Here is a 22,179-nt window from a genome sequence, read left to right as displayed (position 1 = left end):
TCACCCATTAGGAAAGGATGGATCCAGCATCCTCAAACTGCGGCCTTCCCGTTGCTTGGGCCTTCAGCTCCCAGAATCCCTGACAATTGAACAAGCTCGTTAAGGCTCCTGGGAGTTGGAGGCTCAAACAGCTGAAGGGCCGCAGTTTGAGCATGCCTGGGATGGAGCCTGGACCCCCTCCTTTGAACTGCCGGGCTTCAGGCTCACATGAGGAGATCCTGCTATAACAGGCTTGGGCAAACTTCGGCCCTCCAAGCTGTTTCGAATTTCCAACTCCCCCAACCAAACCCATTGGTCTGGGACACCCCCTTTGCAAAACAACGGCAAAAAGGAAGCTATGTGTTTATACACACACACAATATATATATCCTCAGAGATATATCCACACACATCCTCAGAGAGTGTGAGGCAACCTGTGAGGATGCCTGCCATAGATGCAGGCGAAACATCAGGAGAGAATGCTTCTAGAACATGGCCATATAGCTTGAATGACATACATACACGCAAACACACACACATGTAAACACACACACACACACACTAGATCGCAGCTCTCATCACTGCAAAATAGGTATTGGTGAGGAATGCTGGGATATGCTGGTTCAACCTCTGGATGGATGCATTTTGACCATTCCTGATGTGGAGTGTGAAACACCTTTCGAATGCAGCCTGAGCTCAAGCCTATTGAATCAGCCACAAAGTGATTCAGCTATGGATGAACAAACTATATGTATATGTATGTATGTGTGTGTGTGTGTGTGTATATATACACACATATACACACACACACACACACACAATTTGCAAGCAGTATAAACTCAGCCAGCACAGTTTAGCGGTGAGTGTGTTAGACTAGGATTATGGAGACCAAGGCTTGAGTCCCCACTCGGACACAGAAAGTCACTTGGGAAACTCACATTCTCAGCCTCAGAGGAAGGTTAAGACAAACCTCTTCTGAATACATCTTGCCAAGAAAACCCCATAATAGGTTTGCCTTAGGGTTGCCATAAGTCCAAAATTATTTGAAGGCACACAACAACAACCAAGTACAGGGCATGGCACTCTAGACATTAATCAGCTGCAGCTTCTATCATTTCTAGACACTATAGCCAATGTTTAGGGATGACGAGATTCACAGTTGAACAATATTCTGATGGCCACACAAACTCCATTCCAGCAACAGGGAAATATGCACTCTTTCTATAAATCTTCCATTGTAATAAAGACATTTAAAACAATGGTGATTAAGACTTATAGTCCCTCAATTCAATTTGGTGAGATTAATCTATCAAAGGAGCCCCAGGTGGTACAGTGGGTTAAACCAGTGAGCTGCTGAACTTGCTGACCAAAAGGTCAGCAGTTCAAATTCAGGGAGTGGGGTGAACTCCCGCTGTTAGCCCAGCTTCTGCCAACCTAGAAATTTGAAAACATGCAAATGTGAGTAAATTAATAGGCATCAATTTGGTGGGAAGGTAACGGCACTCCATGCAGTCATGCCGGCCACATGACCTTGGAGGTGTCTATGGACAACGCTGCCTCTTTGGCTTAGAAATGGAGATGAGCACCACCCCCCAGAGTCAGACTTAATGTCAGGGGAAACCTTTACCTTTTTAATCTATCAAAGCATTCCCATTTGCATAACGATTTCTCTGAGTAATTGAGGCACTTGGACTTTAAATATTCCTACTCTTAATTAAACCTCAAAAGTACAATCTCCCCGGCCCATGAGAACTGCAAAGAGAATCCCATATAACGTGGCATTTGAACATTCTATAACAATCTAATACGGGAAAATGAACCTAGTGTGGTCTTGGTAATTTACACATCTTAGATATTTTTCCATTTATTTACTAGCTGGCTGACAGCCCAAAGGATGATCAAAAGTTAGTTCACAGTTATAATCAAGCTACCTGAAGTTCTTGTGATGGATGGCATCTTTTGTATTCCTTCTTCAGTGTATGCAGTGTGAAAAATGTGGTCCTTTTAAAATTATGTTGATTGTTTATTCTGATTATTTTTAACAGAATCAAATAGTCATTGAAAAATGAAGTTCTGAAATTATTTCAGTGGAATAAATTAACTGCAACACTGTACATTTTGTCAGAACATTTTAGAAAGTGATTCATCTTTCTCTTCTTGTTCAGTATAGGAGCTGTCAATCAACTTCAAAGAGATCTTCCATGTCTTATAGATTCAGCTTTCCTCCACCTATATAAGAAATAAAAAAAATCAAATTCAGTTTAAAATGGAACTATCCTCATGCTGTGCCTTTTGTCTAGACCAATTCCTCCCAGGGAAGCCTGTATATATAACTACTGTGCTTTTAATAGTGAGTTCTATGCTTCATAAGCTAAACACTCTTTTCCCCTTGGAGAAAAAAATTCTGACTTAATGCAAGACTCACCACAATACAGTAGTTCATATCCTAATTCTTCTGCTTTTTACTGGAATAAGAGGGGATAACATTTCTATCCACTAATTAAGACTTACTCCCATCATACCTATCTACTAAAGCAGGTCTAGATGCAGTACTGTATAATTAGCCTGGCACAATGAACAGTGCGCCTGGAAAGAAGTCTGTGTTTCCACCCACATCAAAGGTTTCATTCCTGCCCGTTGCATGGGATCTAAATTTCTCTTATTCTGAATGCAGGCTGAATATAAACTTTATTTGTACCCCGCCACCATCTCCCCAATGGGGACGTGGGGCGGCTTACATGAGGCCAAGCCCAACAACACAATACAATAAATGAAATCACAACAACAATATAATAAATTACCTAAATAAATTACATAAAGCATAAAACATAAGGGCAGAGAATGTGTCCTCAAGCCTGAGGAAGACACCATCCTTTTCCCCAGTCCTTTACAGCTTCCATCAGAGAATATCCTCTCTACAGGGTAGAAACTTTCCACAATTTTCAGACATTTCAGAAACCCCTGTACTTAGATTGTCAGTCAAGTAGTTTGTCCAGGTAATCAATTAAGCGGAATGCCTGGTGTTCGTTTACACTATAAATTCAGAATATTATTTCAAATTTCAGGCCAGTTTTGAAACTTATGATAAAAACATGCCCCAAAGGTATGCCCCATTTGACAGAAGGAGCATGTTTCAGCATTTGGGCCAAATGAATCCTAAAGATTTTCAGATCAGTTTAACATTATAATCCAGGCGTGAGCAAACTTTAGCCCTCCCTCCAGTTGTTTTGGACTCCAACTCCAACAATTCCTAACAGCCAGTAGGCTGTTAGGAATTGTGGGAGTTGAAGTCTAAAATACCCGGAGGGCTGAAGTTTGCCCATGCCTGTAATTTTGTCTAATAACACATGGATGGCTAAAATCAATAGTTCATTTTCTGTATTCTGTAGATTCATAGAAGTAAAAGAGAGCACATGGGCCATCTAGTCCAACTCCCTGCCACTAGGAAAAGCACAATCAAAGCACTCCTGGCAGATGGCCATCCAGCTTCTGTCTAAAAACCTCCAAGAAAGGAATTTCCACCACACTCCGAGGCAAAAAGTTCCACTGCTGAACAGCTCTTGCGGTCAGGAAGTTCTTCCTAGCATTCGGGTGGAATTTCCTTTTCTGGAATTTGAACCCATTGCTTCAAGTCCTAGTCTGCCTGTCTCACCAGAAAGAAATTCATTAATTTCAGAAAGCATACAATTCACATTTTGCATGTGCTTCATTTTCTGGAATGTCATTTTTTACCTACAGAACAAAGCTAAGGTTTATGCTGTAGTTAAGAAACAAGCTCTTCCCAAAGTGTTCCGCAAAGTTTATGTAAACATTAAAAACTGGTGAGTGACGTATATGCAGGAATGCAAAGACCCCACTTACAACCACCCCCCCCCCCCAAAAAAAAACACTTTTAAAGATTGGTTTTCTCTATGTCCAAGTACTCCTCTTGGTTAGGTAAGAAAAACTAAGAAAAGCTTGCAATACAATGTCATTGTTACAGACGAAGCGTTAGCCTCTAGTGCATTATCAGTGAACCTTTTCATTTATTAAAGAATTTATAGTATTTGTGTTTTTTGTGTTGCTCCTGTCGATTTAGTTTTGGATTTAAGAGAAGCTTAAAGTAGTAGACATGAGAACCTCCTCCAATCAAGAATTCTGCTGACGGTCTTGGCAGTAGCAGACTAGCAATGTCTTGGACATGTGCCTCTCATTTAGCAAACGGGAACTTAATTTGCCTAAGAAAGTCTTGGCGGTGCAATAAGGGAGTCTTCTGAGATAACGTTCTGCATAAGACTGATGTTTTTGTTATGTACTGAAGGTCACCAATTCCTTAGTACTAGTGCGGTTCATTTCTTCACTGCCTACTTCCTAATATTGCTTTTTGTGATGTTATAATTTTAATTTAGCTTTAGTTGCTGGGTTTTTTAAAAAAAAAAATTAAAGCTTTCGCCAAATGTCTAATTGATTTATGGGTAAAGCTTTTTCATTCTTTTACCACACTGTAACAATCCAATCCTGCATTGCTTAGACCAGTTTTGCTTATTGCCTGCCATTCCATTTTTTGGGCTACCGCATGCAATGCATGGGAAATATCACTGAGCTGCGATCCCACCCAAAAGCATTTCAACATGATCTTGTGAACTATGAGCAGGATACATTTCTCAAGTACACCCCACAAAGCTTTCAAGATTAAGTATTTACCAGTATCTCCTATCCAACTCTTATATTACCAACTGCAGGAGTCTCCACTTGAGCAATCACAACTATGTCACCAACTGTGTGGTCTATCCCTTAGTTCACCAACTGTAAAGATTTCACTGTCTCCATTGCAATGACCAAGAGTTAGGGCTTTCCCTGATCTCCATCACTGCCACCATGTCCTGCAGTCGGAGAGGATCTAAATGTTCTCGAGGTACATACAATATTTTATGCAACTTCTGTCCTCAATGAGGATCATCCATCTATATTCAAGGCTGTGACCACAGCCACTTTGTCTGATTCCAGGCTCTCGGACATATGGCATTTCTAGCGACCAAAAACATACAAAATTGCATCTTTATTTACAAATGTTGAAAATGACACAGATTTATTTCTAGAAGACCAGCCATGGAATAATGAGACCTGATGCAGAAAGAAACACTGTTTGACCTATAACCTGTTTAGTTTGTATTGAACCTGGAAAGGAGAAAGTAGAGAGGAGCAACCTGATGCAGAGCAGGTCCAGCTGAAGGCCATGCATCAATCTTTGAAAACCTCCTCAGCCTTCCCTTGGGTGAAACAACCAAACTCCAAGGGGAATACAAAAATTGGGTTCCATGGACAGCCATTTACTGGAAGATAACCCTGGGGACTTCCCAGTTTCCAAATCACAGTGAGCGAAAATCCCCAGAGACCACCTTCTGGGTCCCAAGCATAAAGATGTGATTCCAGAGCCCTACCCTTCTCTGAAAAAGTGTTGAGGTGTATGCTAAAGTCATATATTTCTCCCTGCTACCTGCCAGTGGCTACCTATTTACAGAAACTGTCCTAAATCAATCACCATATAGTATAGGGTGGGGAGTGGGGACTCAAATGGGAGAAAATTCCTACCTAGCCCCCAAACAACAATTGAATACTGACACTTCACTGGAGGTGTGAAGGTGGGTTGCAAAGTGAAGATCCAAAGAGGGCATGTGAAGGGGCAGCCAGGTGTTGATAGAATAGCCTCTGGGTCTTCTCCCACTGATAGAATAGCCTCTGGGTCTTCTCCTACCACATGCAGCATTTTTGACACATAGCATCACATGCAATGGTCTCTGGTCTCCATCCCTGAAGGCTATCAAAAACATAAAGCCGTTCACTATGCAGGTGCGGGTATGTACCATATGTCATTAAAAACGCAATACACTTGTTCATTCATCTCAAGTTAATGCAGATCCTTACTAATCACTCAACTCAAACTCCCTTCTCTCAATCCACCTCTGGTCTAATTCAATCACCTTCCTAACTGTACTCTATTTAAACCCTGGGCCAATAAATTCCCTACTCAAACTGAATACCCTACTGTCATTCACAAAAATATGCAAATTTCCCCAACTTTTAAACCAATCAGCATTCACACCAACATTCAGTTCTCCCCTATTCAACCCATAACATTGCATGATGCTTAGTTGTCTCATAGATATCTCCAGTATTGGATTAAAATTACCGATTTCTTTGATGGGAAACATAAATATGACATATATTTGTTATTAGTCAACAAATATTTCTAGCTTTCATATCTATGTGTGAGATGAGAATTTTTTGCATGAGAAAAGAATAATGTTTGTGTTTGTTTCATGATACATTGTCTGTAATTTAACTTGGGAGTGATTTTGCCTTAACTATAGGATGTGTCTTGGAGAGATTTCCCCATTACATCTGCTCTCAGGGTGCTTATTAAATTTCTTCATGAACCACTACTGGCTGTAGTACAGTCCCAAGGTAGTTAACAGAACTGAATTCTCCCTTGCTAGGTAAATACACATTTTCCCAGATAATCTCTGCAGCAGCAACAACAAAACCTCCAAGCTTACATTTCCATAATCAGACCACACAAGCCTAACCACATGTAGTAAGGATAATATTTTTCTTTTTAAAATATCAGGGACTGTAACAACGATGTATAATATATTACTGCCACAATCTTTAACATTGATTGTCTAATGGAAATATGTATTGAGTTGAATGCCACTCTCACTATTCCTGGTATTACCTTATCTACTCTTGTTGGAGAAATGACAGTGATAGCAACCAGGAGCAGCTGCCCCCCTAAGATGCTTTCTCTATGTTTTGAATAACCCTTGCCTTATCCACAGGTCATATAAAAATCCATAATTTGCCTCAAGTTATTCATGGTAGACTTGTGCATGAATACACATTATTTTTTAGAGGCAGTACCTGTTGGAGATAGCAACCTTCTCAAGCCTCCTCTATTTGATGTTTGTCTGTTTATAATGTGTTGTTTTATTTCCTGAAGTGTATGTCTTCTTTGGTTTGCAATTTCCTTAGCTCTATATACTTGAGGCAGTGGGAGGGGCTGCAGATCACGTGACTGTTTGGAATGCATTTTAAACATGATGAGAGTTGAGGAATGACATTTAAGGCTTGAGTCAGTTAGAATACAGAAGTTAGTGTTAGAAGTTAGAAGACAGTTAACCCTTGAGTCAGCTTGAGTACAGAAGTCTGTTTTTCAGTCAGATGTCAGTGTAGGAAGTTAGAAAACTGTCGATGCCTGAATTCTTTGAAAGTAGACTGTTATGAAAAAGAGCTGTACGGAACAATATAGTTTTGAAGAGACTGTTAAAGATACAAACTGAGAAGGTTTAAAGTTTAACCTGACAAGAAATGCGCATGTATATTTAAATACATGAAGTTATGAGTAAACAAACATGTTCTTTTAAGAAGTCTACTTGAATTTGAAGTCTGGTGAGAGCATTGAATAGAAACAAAATATTTACGAGCCCAGTTGATTCCTGTCATTACTCTATCATCCATTACTCTGCTACCCATAATCTGGATTGATGACAATGTTTTTAATGTGTTTTTAACTTAATGTTCTATTTACTGTTTTAAACTGTTGTTACATTTGTTTATATTTGTGTTATCTTGTGTCATCGAATTGTTGCCGGTGTAAGTCGCCCTGAGTCCCTCCTCAGGGGTTGAGAAGGGCGGGTTAGAAATGTGGGAAATAAATAAATAATCTCCAATAGGTTGAGATCTTAGCAGGTCATAATACATTATTCCAGTAGTGCCACTATTATTTGAAATTTGTGAGATGGGACTTTAATTCAATGTTTAATATTTTTGTTCCCTTGGATGATTTGAGCGGGGCCAGTCCTTCCAATAGGCAAAGTGAGGCACCCACCTCAGACTGTAGAGAAATATGGAAGCAATGATGTGTCAGAGGGCTGATCCATTCACGCTTCACAGTCTGCTTGCCTGATTCCTCACGTGGGCACACTGTCACAGAAAACACCAAATTCTACTTCTATATGTGGAATAAGTGGAGGGAGGGAAGAAGTCTTGATGTATCTTTCAAGGCAGGCAGGCAAATCTGTATGTGAGGCTCTCTTCTGGATGACTTCAGTGTTCTAGCTCACATTTAACAGCATATGCTTAAACAGAAACGGTCATGACTAAGAGTGCCGGCCTTATCAGAAAGCACTGGATGGAGGCATTCATCTGTACTGACTGCTCCCACACACATGCATCCCCAGCTATACACAGATCTCACTGCAGACCCTCCGTAATTCCCCTGGACTGGTATGGAAAGTTCTTCCCAATTTCCAGGAATAGCTCTGGTAGATGGGGTCTGTAATGGTTACAAGAAATTAGTACGGATCACATGTCCCTTATGTTGTTTAAATGACAATGTATTCTACTAAAGAAAAGCCTTCACTGGATAAAACCATTCTTCCATGACATTGTTGCTTTAACTAATTCCAGGGATATTCGCCCCTCTCTAAAACCACCACTATACAGACCTTCCACTCACCAAGAAATGCTTGGATCAAAGGTAGAACTGGTCAAAGTAGGGGAAATGTCCCACAAGCAAGGCCCAAAGTGCAACTCTGTTATCTTGAGCATGCAGCAGATCTCCACACAAATGCACACTCACAGAGACATTCCTTGGTATAGTTTAATCCTTTCATCCAGGAAGTAAATAATCACCAAAACAGGAGAAACAGGTATTCCAGCTCTCATTTGATACCTTGGCTACAGAGCCCCCTTTTTCTGATTTTGGGTGTGCCATTCATGAGAGCCACTCAGTGGCTTCCAGGTCTGGAACTTGTAAATGCTCGTCTATTCCAAACTTTACATCTGCTATCCAATATTTCAATGCCTAGCTTCCAAAATGGATTCAGCACCTAAGACAGTTCCTTTGAAGTCTCAAATAAAAGACAGAGTGGGCTCACCACATCTTTAAAATGGAAACTTCCAGCTGCCGGTGTCACCCACCGCTGCCACCTGCATCACTTATAATTGAGGCCAGTCCTTCCACGAAGTAAAGTGGTGCAACCCTCTTCACAGAGTAGATTTTGGATGTCCTGTTAAGCATCCCCTTTTTAAAGACATAGTCATGTTAGTCTGGAATTTCACTCTATAATTGGATTTTGTAGGACCATAGAAACTGAGATAGAAAAAAACTGGTAGCATAAACTTTCAAAGTCTTATGTCCTCAGATGTGTAGATACCATATGTGGAATTAATGTAATTTGACACCACTCAATGCTAGGGAATCGTGGGGGTTATAGTTTTATTTATTTATTTAAAACATTTATATTACACCTTTCTCACCCCGGAGGGTACTCAGGGCAGAGCACAACATATATACAGCAAATATTCAATGCCGGAGCATAAATGAACTATAAACAAACATAAAACACTAAAATCAATTATCCCACGTTGAAATCAACTGTTAAAACCATTTCAAATCATCCATATCAACTCCGGTCAGCAGAGTAAAGTTTCCTATTGCTGCCTTATTGCACTGTCCCAAAGGCTTGGTTCCACAGTCAAGCTTTTACCATCTTTCTGAAGGACAGGAGGGAGGGGGCTGATCTAATCTCACCAGAAAGGAAGTTCTATAGTCGAGGGGCAATCACTGAGAAGGCCCTCTCTCTCGTCCCCACCAATCACACCTGTGATGGTGGTGAAACCAAGAGCAGGGCTTCCCTGGAAGGTTTTAATCTCTGTGGAGGTTCATAGAGGGAGATGCGCTCGGACAGGTAGACTGGGCCAGGGACATATAGGGTTTTATAGGCCAAAGCCAGCTCTTTGAATTGTGATCGGTAGCAAACTGGCCACCAGTGGAGTAGAAGATCCTTAGCCTTCTCTGCTCAAGAGTGCAGGTGCCTCAGCAAACTACAACTGCAATGATTCCATAACATTGAGCCATTGAAGTTAAAATGGTGCCAAACTGCATCAGTTCTACAGTATAGATGCACCCTCAGTCTGTGAAAGCTTATGCTACCAACTTGGTTTTCTCAGTCTCTAAGGTGCTGCAAGATCCCTTTGCATAACAATCCATTTTTGGTTTCTCTCAAAGAAAGAGAGAAAGGGGAGGGAGGTGAATTCTAGCTTTTTCTACTCCATGTACTCTAGCGTTCCACTCTGCACCTTCACCTGTGTAGGAAGTGGATAGTATTTGCTACTATCAGGAAGGAAAGATTTTTTGCAACCTCTGTTCGTGATAAGTACATCAAAGGTTAGCTCTGTATTGCTTAAAGGCGGCACCTTAGTCATGAGCTGACTTGACACTTTCCCCACATTACAAAGGCTGAAGCAAAACTAAACAAACAAATTTATTCCTTGACCTTTACCGGATGCTAAGGAAGTGCAAGGCTCTTCCTTTAGAACCAGAACCATCAATATGACCAGGAGGGATTATAAACTTCTAAAAATATTAAAAAGTGTCAATTCTTATGAATGTGGGGACTTAAATTGAGAAGAAGGTCTAACCATTTCTTGCTGCAGAAGGATGGGCAGATTTACATTTCTGTGATTGTTTAAGATTAAATGCATCCTGCCACGTTGCCCTGGGGTTGAAGCTGTTTCGCCTGGATGTCCTTCCAGACCTTTGCTTCTATTGTGCTGAATAGATGGGGCTGCAACATACGTACTTTCCTCCTTCCTCTGATTGAACTTGGTGCATTAGTCAAAACAAATATGGCATTTGGAAACAGGCATTTTCCAGCCACCCAACCCCCACCGAAGATGTTCTGGCATCTACTGACTTATTTATTAACCACCAAGGGGTCTTTGTTTTATGAGGCAGCAGGATTTCACAGTGTGCAACACTATTCTCTGCACTGTTTTGCAACACAAAGCCGAGCCAATGTGAGTGGGCACAATTTTTATTATGTTACACTGACAATGAAGATTTTTTTATCAGCTGCTTTCAATAATTTGTCAAGAATCTCAGAAAAAGAGCCACAGACAGGCATGCTTCTTCTCCTCTTCTCTCTTTTTTATAATAGCTAAATTATAGTTATTTTTAAAATTTGGAAAGAGCAGTGAGCTCTTGAAGAAACAGCTACAAAAAACTGCACATGAACTACAAGGGGCTTAACACTGTAAAATCTTGGCTCAAACTCGGCTAGTGGGGGCTGAACAAACATACACAAATGTTAAGGGATTAGTAAGGATTAACAGAGAAAGGCCAGGGAGGAGGAGAATGAGTGGTGGCTGACCATATCCATGACAATCTGAACAACTTAATGCCTTCTAGGAGTCCTGGGCTACAACACCCACAATCCCCAGCCAGGTAGAAGCTTAAATTCAGCATAGCTGAAAACTAAACTACATGAGGAAGGTTGTTCTAAGATAGGAGAGGAAATCAAACAAACCCCCAAATTCATTTTTTTCACTTCCATGTAGATCCTATGCCCCTAACCCAGTGTTATTCAAGCTGGGGGTCAGGACCCCTGGGGGGGGGGTCACGAGGAGGTTTCGGAGGGGCCGCCAAAGACAATCAAAAAGCATATATTTCTGATGGTCTTAGGAACCCATTTGGCACAGAAGGCTGAAGATCTTTCCACCTGTCCTTCTCTTCCTTTATGGAAACAGATGACGCATCCTCCCACCAAAAACCCTTCTCCACTGTGATTGGCCAGCCTCTCAGCCAGCCTCTAAGCTAAGGGAAGGGCTTTAAGTGGGTAGGGGAGAGCAGGTGTGAGGGTAGAGAGAGGTTCATGCCAGTGATTCCCTACAAGGCATGGGGGTTCAGTGTGGGAAGTTTGGCCCAGTTCTATCATTGGTGGGCTTCAGAATGCTCTTTCATTGTAGGTGAACCATAAATCCCAGCAACTACAACTCCCAAATGTCAAGGTCCCTGGATGTAAGTGAACTACAACTCCAAAACCCAAGGTCAATGCCCACCAAACCCTTCCAGTATTTTCTGTTGGTCATGGGAGCTCTGAGTGCCAAGGTTGGTTCAATTCCATTGTTGGTGGAGTTCGGAATGCTCTTTGATTGTAGTTTAAAGATAAATCCCAGGAACTACAACACTCAAATGACAAAATCAACCCCTCCCCAACCCCATCAGTATTCAAATTTGGGTGTATTGGGTATTTGTGCCAAATTTGGTCCAGTGAATAAAAATACATCCTGCATATCAGATACTTACATTACAATTCATAACAGTAACAAAATTACAATTATGAAATAGCAATGAAAATAATTTTATGGTTGGGGTTCACCACAAAATGAGGAACTGTATTAAGGGATCATGGCATTAGGAAGGTTGATAACCACTGATCTAGATCCTCAGTGAGGAACAAATACAACTCCTTCTGCTAAGCACCACTACTTCTGTGCTGAGAAAAGCACCAAGAGTCCAAAAATAATGACTTTGAGAACAAAGAACAGTTGGAAAATGTTAATCAGAAAAGACTGTAGGAATTTCTTCAAATTAATTTCAGTTTGTGTAACAAGCTAAAGACTTCCTGGCCACTGGGCATCGAATCCTTGCCTGATCTATCTAGTACATATTAGATTATGTAAAACTACAACCTCCATTATAGGGACTGTGGTGGCACAGCAGATTAAACTACTAAGCTGCAGAACTTCCTGATTGGAAGGCCAGTGGTTTGAATTCACGGATGGGATGAGCTCCCGTTGTTAGCCCCAGCTTCTGCCAATATGCAAATGTGAGTAGATCAATAGGTACTGCTCCAGCGGGAAGGTAACAGCGCTCCAGCAGTCATGCCAGCCACATAACCTAGGTGGTTTCTACGGACAATGCTGGCTCCTCGGCTTAGAAATGGAGATGAGCACCATCCCACAGAATCAGACACAACTAATGTAATGGCAAGGGGAAATCTTTACCTTTACTTTTTACAACTTCCATTACTCCACAGCAGTGGACATGGCAGTTAAACCAGCAACAATTGGGCACTCTGTAATCATTCAAATCAAGGTCCACAAAGTCCAAAGCTAGCCATGTTATTTTGGCATATGAGCAGTAAAATGCAACAGCAACAACAACAACAACAACAACAACAACAAATTAGTACCTAACAATATGCTGTATTTTCATGAGTCTTCAAACCTAGTACATGAAGCATCCACTTTATTCTGCCTAATAATAGGACTGGCCTGACCATACAAATGGAATCTCTTGACAGAACTTTGAAGCATTCATGCCAAGAGTTAAACTGGTTCACATCTGTTCCTTCTGACCAAAGGCTCATTGCAGTAAATATAAGAAGAAATGAATGTAAAAAGTAATCATACACTTGAGATCTGGAGTTGAGATAACTCCACTTTAGTAATACAGAGAGGCAGCTCTAGAGATTAAGGGAATTCTCCATCCTGTGGCCACACACATACCTCTTCTCCAGTGGTTCCCTCTGCAAACTTCCTTCATGGAGGTCCAACTCAGACTGGTTGACAGTTCATCCACAGAGCAAACAGAGGCCATTGTGTGATGCAGCACAGAGCTGACTCACAAAAGACCAAGGAGGTGACATCACGGCTGTGAGCCTGCTAGTGCTCAGCATGGGCACTCCTCAGGCTGAACAGAGAGAAGCTGCCTGCTTCCTGAATCTGTGCCTCCAAGGAAAAGGGTCAGAGGGAACACTGAGGCCTGCCACATTATCAACACTTTCCATTCATGGATAAGTCAACCTCTTGAATAAGTGGAGGCTCTATGGTGAAAATTATGGATTTTGATATGACCCATGGATAATTTGAGGGCTATTTCATGGAGAGGGGAAAGCACACAATGGACTCGGAGACTGTCACTCCTTGCAGCCATCACCATTTCCCTACCTAGGCATTTTAAAAGGCTAGCCTGCCCTTCTCACCTGAAGGGAACTCAGGCCCACATAAGTGGTATTAATCCATTCCCAAACAATAACAACACTTAAAAGCAATTAAATAACAATTTAAAACAACATTAAACAACATATGTAAACATTAAACGACTATTGTGCATAGACCCAAAGCCAGATAATCAAATAATTATATTCATCAATCCAGGGTGGAGCCCCTGGCAGAACTGCTGACCAACAGGTCAGCAGTTCAAATCTGGGTAGAATGGGATGAGCTCCCATCTGTCAACTTCAGCTCCCCATGCAAGGACATGAGAGAAGTCTCCCACAAGGATGGTAAAACATCAAACATCTGGGCATCCCCTGGGCGACATCCTTGTAGACGGCCAATTCTCTCACACCAGAAGTAGCTTGAAATTTCTCAAGTTGCTCCTGACACACACACAAAAATCAATGCAGGATCAATTCCAACTATATTGCATAGAGAATTATGATGGCCCAAATGCTTGCTCCCAAAGCCAAGTTTTGAATTGTTTGCGAAATGACAGGGTGGAAGGGGCCAATCGAATCTCACTAGGGAGGGAGTTCGACAACTGAGGGGCCACTACTGAGAAGGTCCTGCCTCTCATACCCACCAGTCACACCTGCAAAAGTGGTGAGACCGAGAGCAGGGCCTCCCCAGAAGATCTTAACCTCCATGATAGTTCATAGAGGGAGATGCATTTGGGCAGGTTTTGGTGCTTCTTTTAAGTTCTCCTGGGATAAACTAAACTTTTACCTTTTGCCACTCCTCTCAAAGAAGAAGGTGGTTCCTTTTTTGAAAAGAGTTAAAGTACAGTAGCCACAATGACCTGTGGATAAGTCAATCCAGGTTTCTTGTATTGATTTTTTGACTAAAATTTCTAAACTTATACTTAAGTATATATAGGGTAAATGCCATCAAGTAGCAGTTTGCATTGACTGTGATTGTGCAGTTCCACAACAGAGTATGGGTGAATTGTGGAATGGAAAGCACTCCATCTATTTTATAGCCTAGAGATGTCAACCTTGCACTGAACATAAAAGTTTAGTAGATGAGGATTTGACTCTTTTCCCATAAGCTCGTCCTAGGTCTCAGGCAAATCTGATGAGCTTGCATCCTACAATGATGATGATGAGCTTGCATCCTCGTACTTCCAAGTCCGTTGGTTTGGGAAAGCATGGCCCTAGGTTTCAGTTGTCAAGTTAGAATAACTCTGTTCACTTGAAGGAGCTTTTCCCTGATTCAACAATAAGCACTCTTATTCTCTTTTGCAGAGAAGGAATTTGTAAATGGAAGACTGGAAAACTGAATTTGGCTTTAGTAATTGTTATTTTTGTGTGCCTTCAAGTTCTTTTAAATTTATGTTCAGAAGGAGTGAGCCTTTGCTTTCCTCTGAGGCTAAGAGAGTGTAACTTGTCTAAGGTCACCCAGTGGGTTTCCATACCTGAGTAAGGATTTGCAAATCTCAGACTGCTACACCATGTTAGCTCTCGAGTTTAGAAATAGATTCTTTTTCTTCTTTTTTTTAAATGTTTTTCTATATGTCTGCCTTGTGAGATATAATGCTACCCGCCCAGTCACATCCATTGACCACTTTGCTTAATGCTCAGAAAACTGCACTGCTGCCCAACTTGGTTGATTTGGCTGTTACATTAATAAACATATATATTAATATATTAAATACTGACCAGAATCTCACTGAAATCTCACACATGTGTATATTCCCCATGGAAACAACTGGACATTTTTGTCTGATATGGAAGATCTGTCTTCAATTTTGCACATGTGGTGCCACCCAACATGAAAATAAACAGTTTGCATAGATGAATATTGCTTATGGATATGTATGGTTGTATATTGGATGTCCTGGTTTCATTGGTGAACAGTGCCCTTCAACACAAGGTCTGCATATCACAACTAATGGGTAACTCTACCCGCACGGAGTTATGCTACACAACTCCAACATAGGATCTCAGCCATTATATTTTGCTATTGCAAGCATGAACTGTAAATTTATTTTTGTCCTATAGTTGGAAGGTAGACTTGTCAATTTCTTTTAAAAAATTTCTGTCATCATTTTGATAGAGTTTTAAACAATGTAAGCTAGAAACACTGGACCCAGGCCAAAGAATCTAAGCCCAAGGCAATGGAAGGGGGGCTGCTGAAGGCTTCCGAATAGTGCTTGAATGCAACTTTCATCATGTCTCACCACAAGCTGTGCTGGCAAAAACTGACAGTGGCATCTGAAGGACTATAATCTTTCACTCCAGTGTAAATAACAAAGTGGTTCCAAATCTTGTTTTTTTTTCACTTACCTAAAAGTGAACCTGCCATTAAGTCAAGGAAAAGAAATGAGTAAGAAAGTCAAGTCTTCAGTCCTACTGAAGGGCACAGAACTTTTTCAGCTGCATTGCTGCAGAGCCTCCAGTCTACAATCAGCATATTGGCTGCAGGATCCATTTACAATGCAGCAGAACAGGAAAAGTGGACTTGGTCTGGGTTTATGCTATCCCAGAGCTTGGGAAAATAATTTGTTTGGACTGTCACTCCAATTATACATGTTTCCTGGGGGAGTCTGGGAGCTGCAGTCCAAAAAAAGCAACTTTTCCAGACTTGTTCTAAATAGCGTATACTGAAAAATAAGTCATAGTGTATTCAGGTTTGCATAATCTCTTGGGAAGACAGGCGGACAAATGTCAGTGTGCTGGAAGAAGCAAAAACCACCAACATTGAAGCAATGCTCCTACGCCAATAATTCCGCTGGAATTATGTTGTCCGAATGCCCAATCACTGTCTCCCAAAGCAGTTGCTCTAACTCAAGAATGGAAAATGGAATGTTGGTGAACAGTAAAAGAGATTTAAAGATGGGTTTAAAGCTAACCTTAAAAACTGTGGCACAGACACTGAGAACTGGGAAGCCCTGGACCTTGAGCGCTCTAACTGGAGTTCAGCTGTAACCAGCAGTGCTGTGGAATTTGAAGAGGCATGAATGGAGGGCGAAAGGGAGAAATGTGCCAAGATGAAGGCGTGTTAAACTAACCCTGATCGGGACCGCCTTCCACCTGGAAACCGATGCCCTCACTGTGGAAGAACAATGGATCAAGAATAGGGCTCCTCAGTCACCTATATATCCACCACCAAGACACTACACTTGGAAGGCCATCATACTCAGACAATGAGGGATCGCCTAAGTAAGTAAGTAAGTAAGTAAGTAATGTATTCAGTAAGCTCTAGCATCCTGCATACTTATTTAAGAGCTACTTAAAAATTACTTTTTCTTAGCAAAGATGGCATAAGGATTGGTACAAGTCTATACTTCCTCCAGGTAACCAGATCAGTACAAGAAAAATCCATAACCATCCAAGCATAATTTAGGCTTTTCCCTCAACAAAGCTCACTCTAAATATTTTGTGCAATGACATGGTTTTGAAGAACCTTTTCCAACTTGGTTTCCTGCAGATGTTTTGGACGACAACTCCAATCATATCAGTAACTATACTTGGTAGAAAGTGAGACAACCAAGTAAAATGTTGTCTGACATTCTGATGGTCGTAAGTTGGAGAAGGCTGATTTACAAAGTTGGTAATCTCTGCAGAGCATGATCAAGGGATTTCAAAGTACTTTTTTGATCTCTGGTTTTATCAAATGATCTTCCCTGAAGCAAACCTATACTCAATTGTAAGCAATAAAATGTTCCTTAAATAAAATTGCTTTTTGCCTCTTTTTCTTTTGGCAAATGATGGATGGTGAAGCCATGGAAACAGAATCTGTGGCTATAAGACCCGACTGTAACTCATATCACTCAGAGTTGTTAGGTGCTGTTCTATTTTCTACCCAGTACAATTTGCTCCTCTGGAAAAATAAAACCAAAATGAAACTCTTGATGAAATTCTCTGAAGGGATGAAGCGCAAACTTCACCAACTGCTTCCTCTGCATATTTTAGTCATAACAGACGGATCAAATGCAACATAATGCATTCTACAGAGATATGTACCTTGTGTGTTTCCATGGGATTATGTGGGTTGTACACCCATATAATGTTCATGTCATTCCAGAGAATCCAAAAATGGCAATTTGGCAAGAGTTCTGTACACCGAGTAATCTCTCCCTCAGATTACAGTTCCCCAAGTCCCCTAGGCAAAGGAAATAACTGGACTCAGTGTGTTATGCAGACAGATTCAAAGAGTCAACGCAGACAGCCATGTGCTGTAATTTCCATTTGTTTGTACAATATCAATCAATATGTCATTGGAAAGAGGCTGGCAGCTTTTACATAATTATACTGGGCAGACAACAGATTTATGATTGTTGTTAAATTACCAAATGAATCACGAGGATATATACTGATCTCAAGAAATTGTTACTAATGGCTGTCATCAAGTTTCAGACTCTTATAATACTATCTGTTGTTGTTGTTGTTGTTTTGTGCCTAAAGATCCCTGGCAACCCTAATGGCTCCTAAGGCCGTCTTATCACAAGGTTTTCTTAGCAATATTTGTTCAGCAAAAGAGTGTGAATTACCCAAAGCTGGTTTCTATGGCCAGGCAAGGATATGAACCCTGGTATCCTACTGTCTTAGTTCAACACTCAAATCATATTGGTTCTACAGTACTACATTTACTGCATTAGTCTACAGACCAGGATTGGAGACTAGTGGTGTCTCTCCAGATGTTCCTATTATTTCCATCATCTGATGCAGTGGTTCTCAAACTTTTTTTGACCTGGGACCACTTGACTAGGAACCACTTGACTAGGAACTACTTGACCAGGAACCACTTTGACCAGGGACCACTTTGACCAGTGACCACTTGACTAGTGACTACTTAACCAAGGACCACTTTGACCAAGGACCACTCTCCAACATAAGTACCAAAAGGGTAACGAATCAGTTTTTGGTCAACTTTAGATTCAGTTTGGGGTGCTGATTCAGAAAATTGCATTGGATAGACCGCATCAACCCTAGTTTCCGATACAGAATGTATGATCTGGTCAGTGACAGGGAAGGAGTGGCAGGTGGTACGAAAGGAGCAGAAATAAAATAAAGAGGAAAGAGGCTCACTGACCACATTTTTGTCCTCGCAATCCACTGGTGGTCCCTGGCCCACAGGTTGAGAACCACTGATCTGATGGGGGCTGCACTCCAGCAACATCTGATGGGCTACAGATCACTCACCAAAACTCAGGAACTGGGGATGTTCAAGATACTAACTTACAGAGATGTTTAAATTAATGATCACATCATTTCATCTTGCCACAACATTAAGCATTGCATGTAACAGATCCCTGTCCATTGTACAATTTAAATTTCAACCCAGAAGCAAGAATAACAGGGAAAGATTATATGAAAATAAAATTGCAATTTGTGTAGCTTCTTTACAGGAATTTACCTATTCGTTATACTTTGAAGAATAGGTGAGTTTTCAGGAGAGAATGCAGGACCATGTGCTATGCCGGGATGGGAAATGTTTAACTCTCCAGATGTTGCATGAATGCAACTCCCATCATTCCTACGGTACATCTATGGTTAGAAATAGCAATCTTCTACAATCCTCCTATACTAGCTATTTGTTATGTATATAATTCAGATTGCTTATTGCATTATATATGTGTGTATTTGTATGTTTTCCTTAATTCTATGTTATGGGAGGGGCTGCAGACCATGGAACTTATTCAGGACTCAGACTCCATTTTAGAAACAGTACAGTTTAGACGCCAGTATAAACAGTATGCTTTCAGAAGTCAGTAGAAATGATATGCTTTAGGAAGACAGAGACTCTATTAGACTCTCAGACTGGAGAGATGCTTTAGACTATGGACTGTTAAGATTCTAAGAAAAATGCCCTGTGTTATCTGCACAGAGAAACTACTTCAAATCCTGTCTGTAACTGGATTGATATGGAATGGACCCATATGCTGAATACATGAAGTTTGTGAGTAAACTAACGATGTTATTTGATTTAAAACAGTGATTCCCAACCTGTGGTCCATGGACCACCAATGGTCCGCAAGAACTAAAACATGGTCCACAGCCTCACTGTTACTACACCGTTGCAGCAGAGTGACTGGTCTCACAAAGACTCTTATAGTGCCAAGGCTTATTAAATATGGTTTTCTGTGAGTGAGCAGATGGCAATTACTGGATGGCATATGTTCTGTATCAGAAACTAGAGCTGATATGGTCTACCCAATGAAATTTTCTGAATCAGCACCCCAAATAACCAAACTGAATCTAAAGTTGACCACAAACTGATTTATAACTCTTTTGGTGCTAATGTTGGAGAGTGGTCCCTGGTCAAAGTGTTCTCTGGTCAACAAAAAAAAAAGGGGGTTGGGAACCACTGATTGAAAAGCAAGATGTTCTAAGAGTAAGTAGATGTTTTTGGGCAACTGGAAGGACACTTCTAAAACTCTGCTATATATGTTTTTGTGCATATCTTTTTTCCTAACAGCTCAGACAGATATCTAGGTATATCATGAATGCTAGTGGATATTTACCACTAAGGAGAAAGTTGACTCAAGTGAGTTTTTAACTCTTCTCAGGGAGATTCCTGATTTTCCCAAGAGGTTATGAATATTCATTTTCCCAAAAGGTTATGGAAATTTCCATTTCCCAAAATCAACGCAGTTTGACACCACTTTAACTGCCATGGTTTTGTGCTATGGAATCCTGGGAATTGTAGTTTAGTAAGGCAACAGCACACTTTGGTAGAGAAGGCTAAAGACCTTGTTAAACGAGAACTCCCATGATTCCAAGACATTGTTCCATGGCAATCAAAGTTGTATAAGACTGCATTAACTCTACAATGTAGAAGCACCCTTAGTCAAGAGAATAAATAATTAGGGATTGTGGAAGTTGCAGTCCAATGACATCAGAGCACCTCATGATTCCCAACACTAAAACGATCAGCAAGACTATATTCTGCACATATTTAGAAGGTAAAAAATTGAAAGACTGTTTTGTTTTGAAAGTATGGATAGCTCATTCGATGTAAAGCAGACTGAAATATATTAGACTCCTCTGTTACAAATATCCATAACTAAAGCTGTCTTCAATTTAGCATAAACATTGCTACTGACAATCAACGAAAGCATTATTTAGACAATATCCTATAGAATCCAAGTGCAGAGATATATATTTTTTACCTAGCTGACACAAAAACAAAGCAACCCCCCTCCCAGCCTTGGTACGCAGTTCGCAAGCATTGCCAGCCACCATGATGTAAGGCGAGGGTTGTTGTATAACACCGAAGGTTTGGTGATTTGGGGATACTGCACCAGTTTCTCATCAAACACTTAGACAGTGCAAAGCAAGCAAACTAGTCGGGGGAAGGAAAAAATGCTGCAAAATTGCTCAGCGTTGGAGGAAGCCAGAGGGAGAAACTGACACTGCAGTGATAATGCTGCAAGAATAACATTAACGCGCTCTGTCTGGTTTTTCAGTTTAGGAGAGAGGACCAGAAAATATGCCTATGGACAGAAGAGCGCCTGCGCAGTGCAGCTGTGGCCCGACTGGACAGTCTGGGGGCAGTCAAGTGGATTAATCTGGATTGCAAGAAGACGGAGGCAGGGGGGAGGCCCGATTAGTACTGACATAGTTCCCCATCTCCATCAGCAAATACATTCCGCTTGTTTTCCTGGCTGGCTGGCTGGCTGGATCTCCCTCCGTTCCCCGAGTTCAATGCCTTCAGGGAAGGGGAAGGATATTTCATACACTGTGGCACTGGAAAGCACGAATGACCAAAAGCAGCACTGGGAGAGCCATGAAAATGTTAAGTGCGTGCATACCCCTCTCACCCATCTTTTCCTAATGCTGGAAGCATGATACCATGAAAGAAATTGCATATGAATAATAACCACATGACTGTCCTTGAAGAGTTTAAAATAATAAGAATATGTGGATATGGAGGTCCAATTTTGATTAGAATGATGATGACACTATTAGAGTTTGATCTCCGTTGCAGAATCTCTGGCTACGGAGATCTGATTCCAATAATAACAACAACAATAATAGAGTCAAATCTCCTTGGCGAAATCACTGTCAATGGAGATATGATTCTATGGGTAATAATAATAATAATAATAATAGCTGATTTCCAGATTCCATGTCTATTATTATTATTATTATTATTATTATTATTATTATTAGGGTTGGCTCCCTCTAGAAAAACTGTCTGTAATAGTTCTTATATTACTATTATTATTATTATTATTATTATTATTACTACTACTATTATTATTCGATACACAACAGGATTGGTATACAACAAACAAGATCATTATGCTGGCTTTTGTATTTGATCACACATCGGACACTTCCCAAGTGTCTAGGATTGTGTGATGTATCAGCAAATAATGCGTGCAGTTCCGATTGTTTTTAAGTACAGGCCAAGGTCTTTAGG

General features: G+C 40.8%; 1 protein-coding gene across 2 annotated transcripts in view; it reads right to left on the bottom strand.

Moving 5' to 3' along the window:
* KBTBD11 (kelch repeat and BTB domain containing 11) overlaps positions 1 to 22,179 on the bottom strand; it is a 32,752-nt gene that overhangs the window by 8,709 nt on the left and 1,864 nt on the right. Inside the window, exons 1-2 of one of the 2 annotated variants that reach the window (XM_067468291.1) lie at positions 5,581 to 5,772; positions 1,911 to 2,208 (exon numbers count right to left, since the gene is read on the bottom strand). In XM_067468291.1, coding sequence (XP_067324392.1) covers positions 1,911 to 1,935 — 25 coding nt within the window. In that variant the 5' untranslated portion in view covers positions 1,936 to 2,208; positions 5,581 to 5,772. Of the gene's footprint in view, positions 1 to 1,910; positions 2,209 to 5,580; positions 5,773 to 22,179 lie in introns of those variants that run through there. The other variant, XM_060788524.2, reaches the window with a different exon arrangement.

Source organism: Anolis sagrei, chromosome 1 (assembly GCF_037176765.1).
Source record: "Anolis sagrei isolate rAnoSag1 chromosome 1, rAnoSag1.mat, whole genome shotgun sequence".
Classification (NCBI taxonomy): domain Eukaryota; kingdom Metazoa; phylum Chordata; class Lepidosauria; order Squamata; family Dactyloidae; genus Anolis; species Anolis sagrei.
This window is presented reverse-complemented; position numbering and strand designations above follow the sequence as displayed.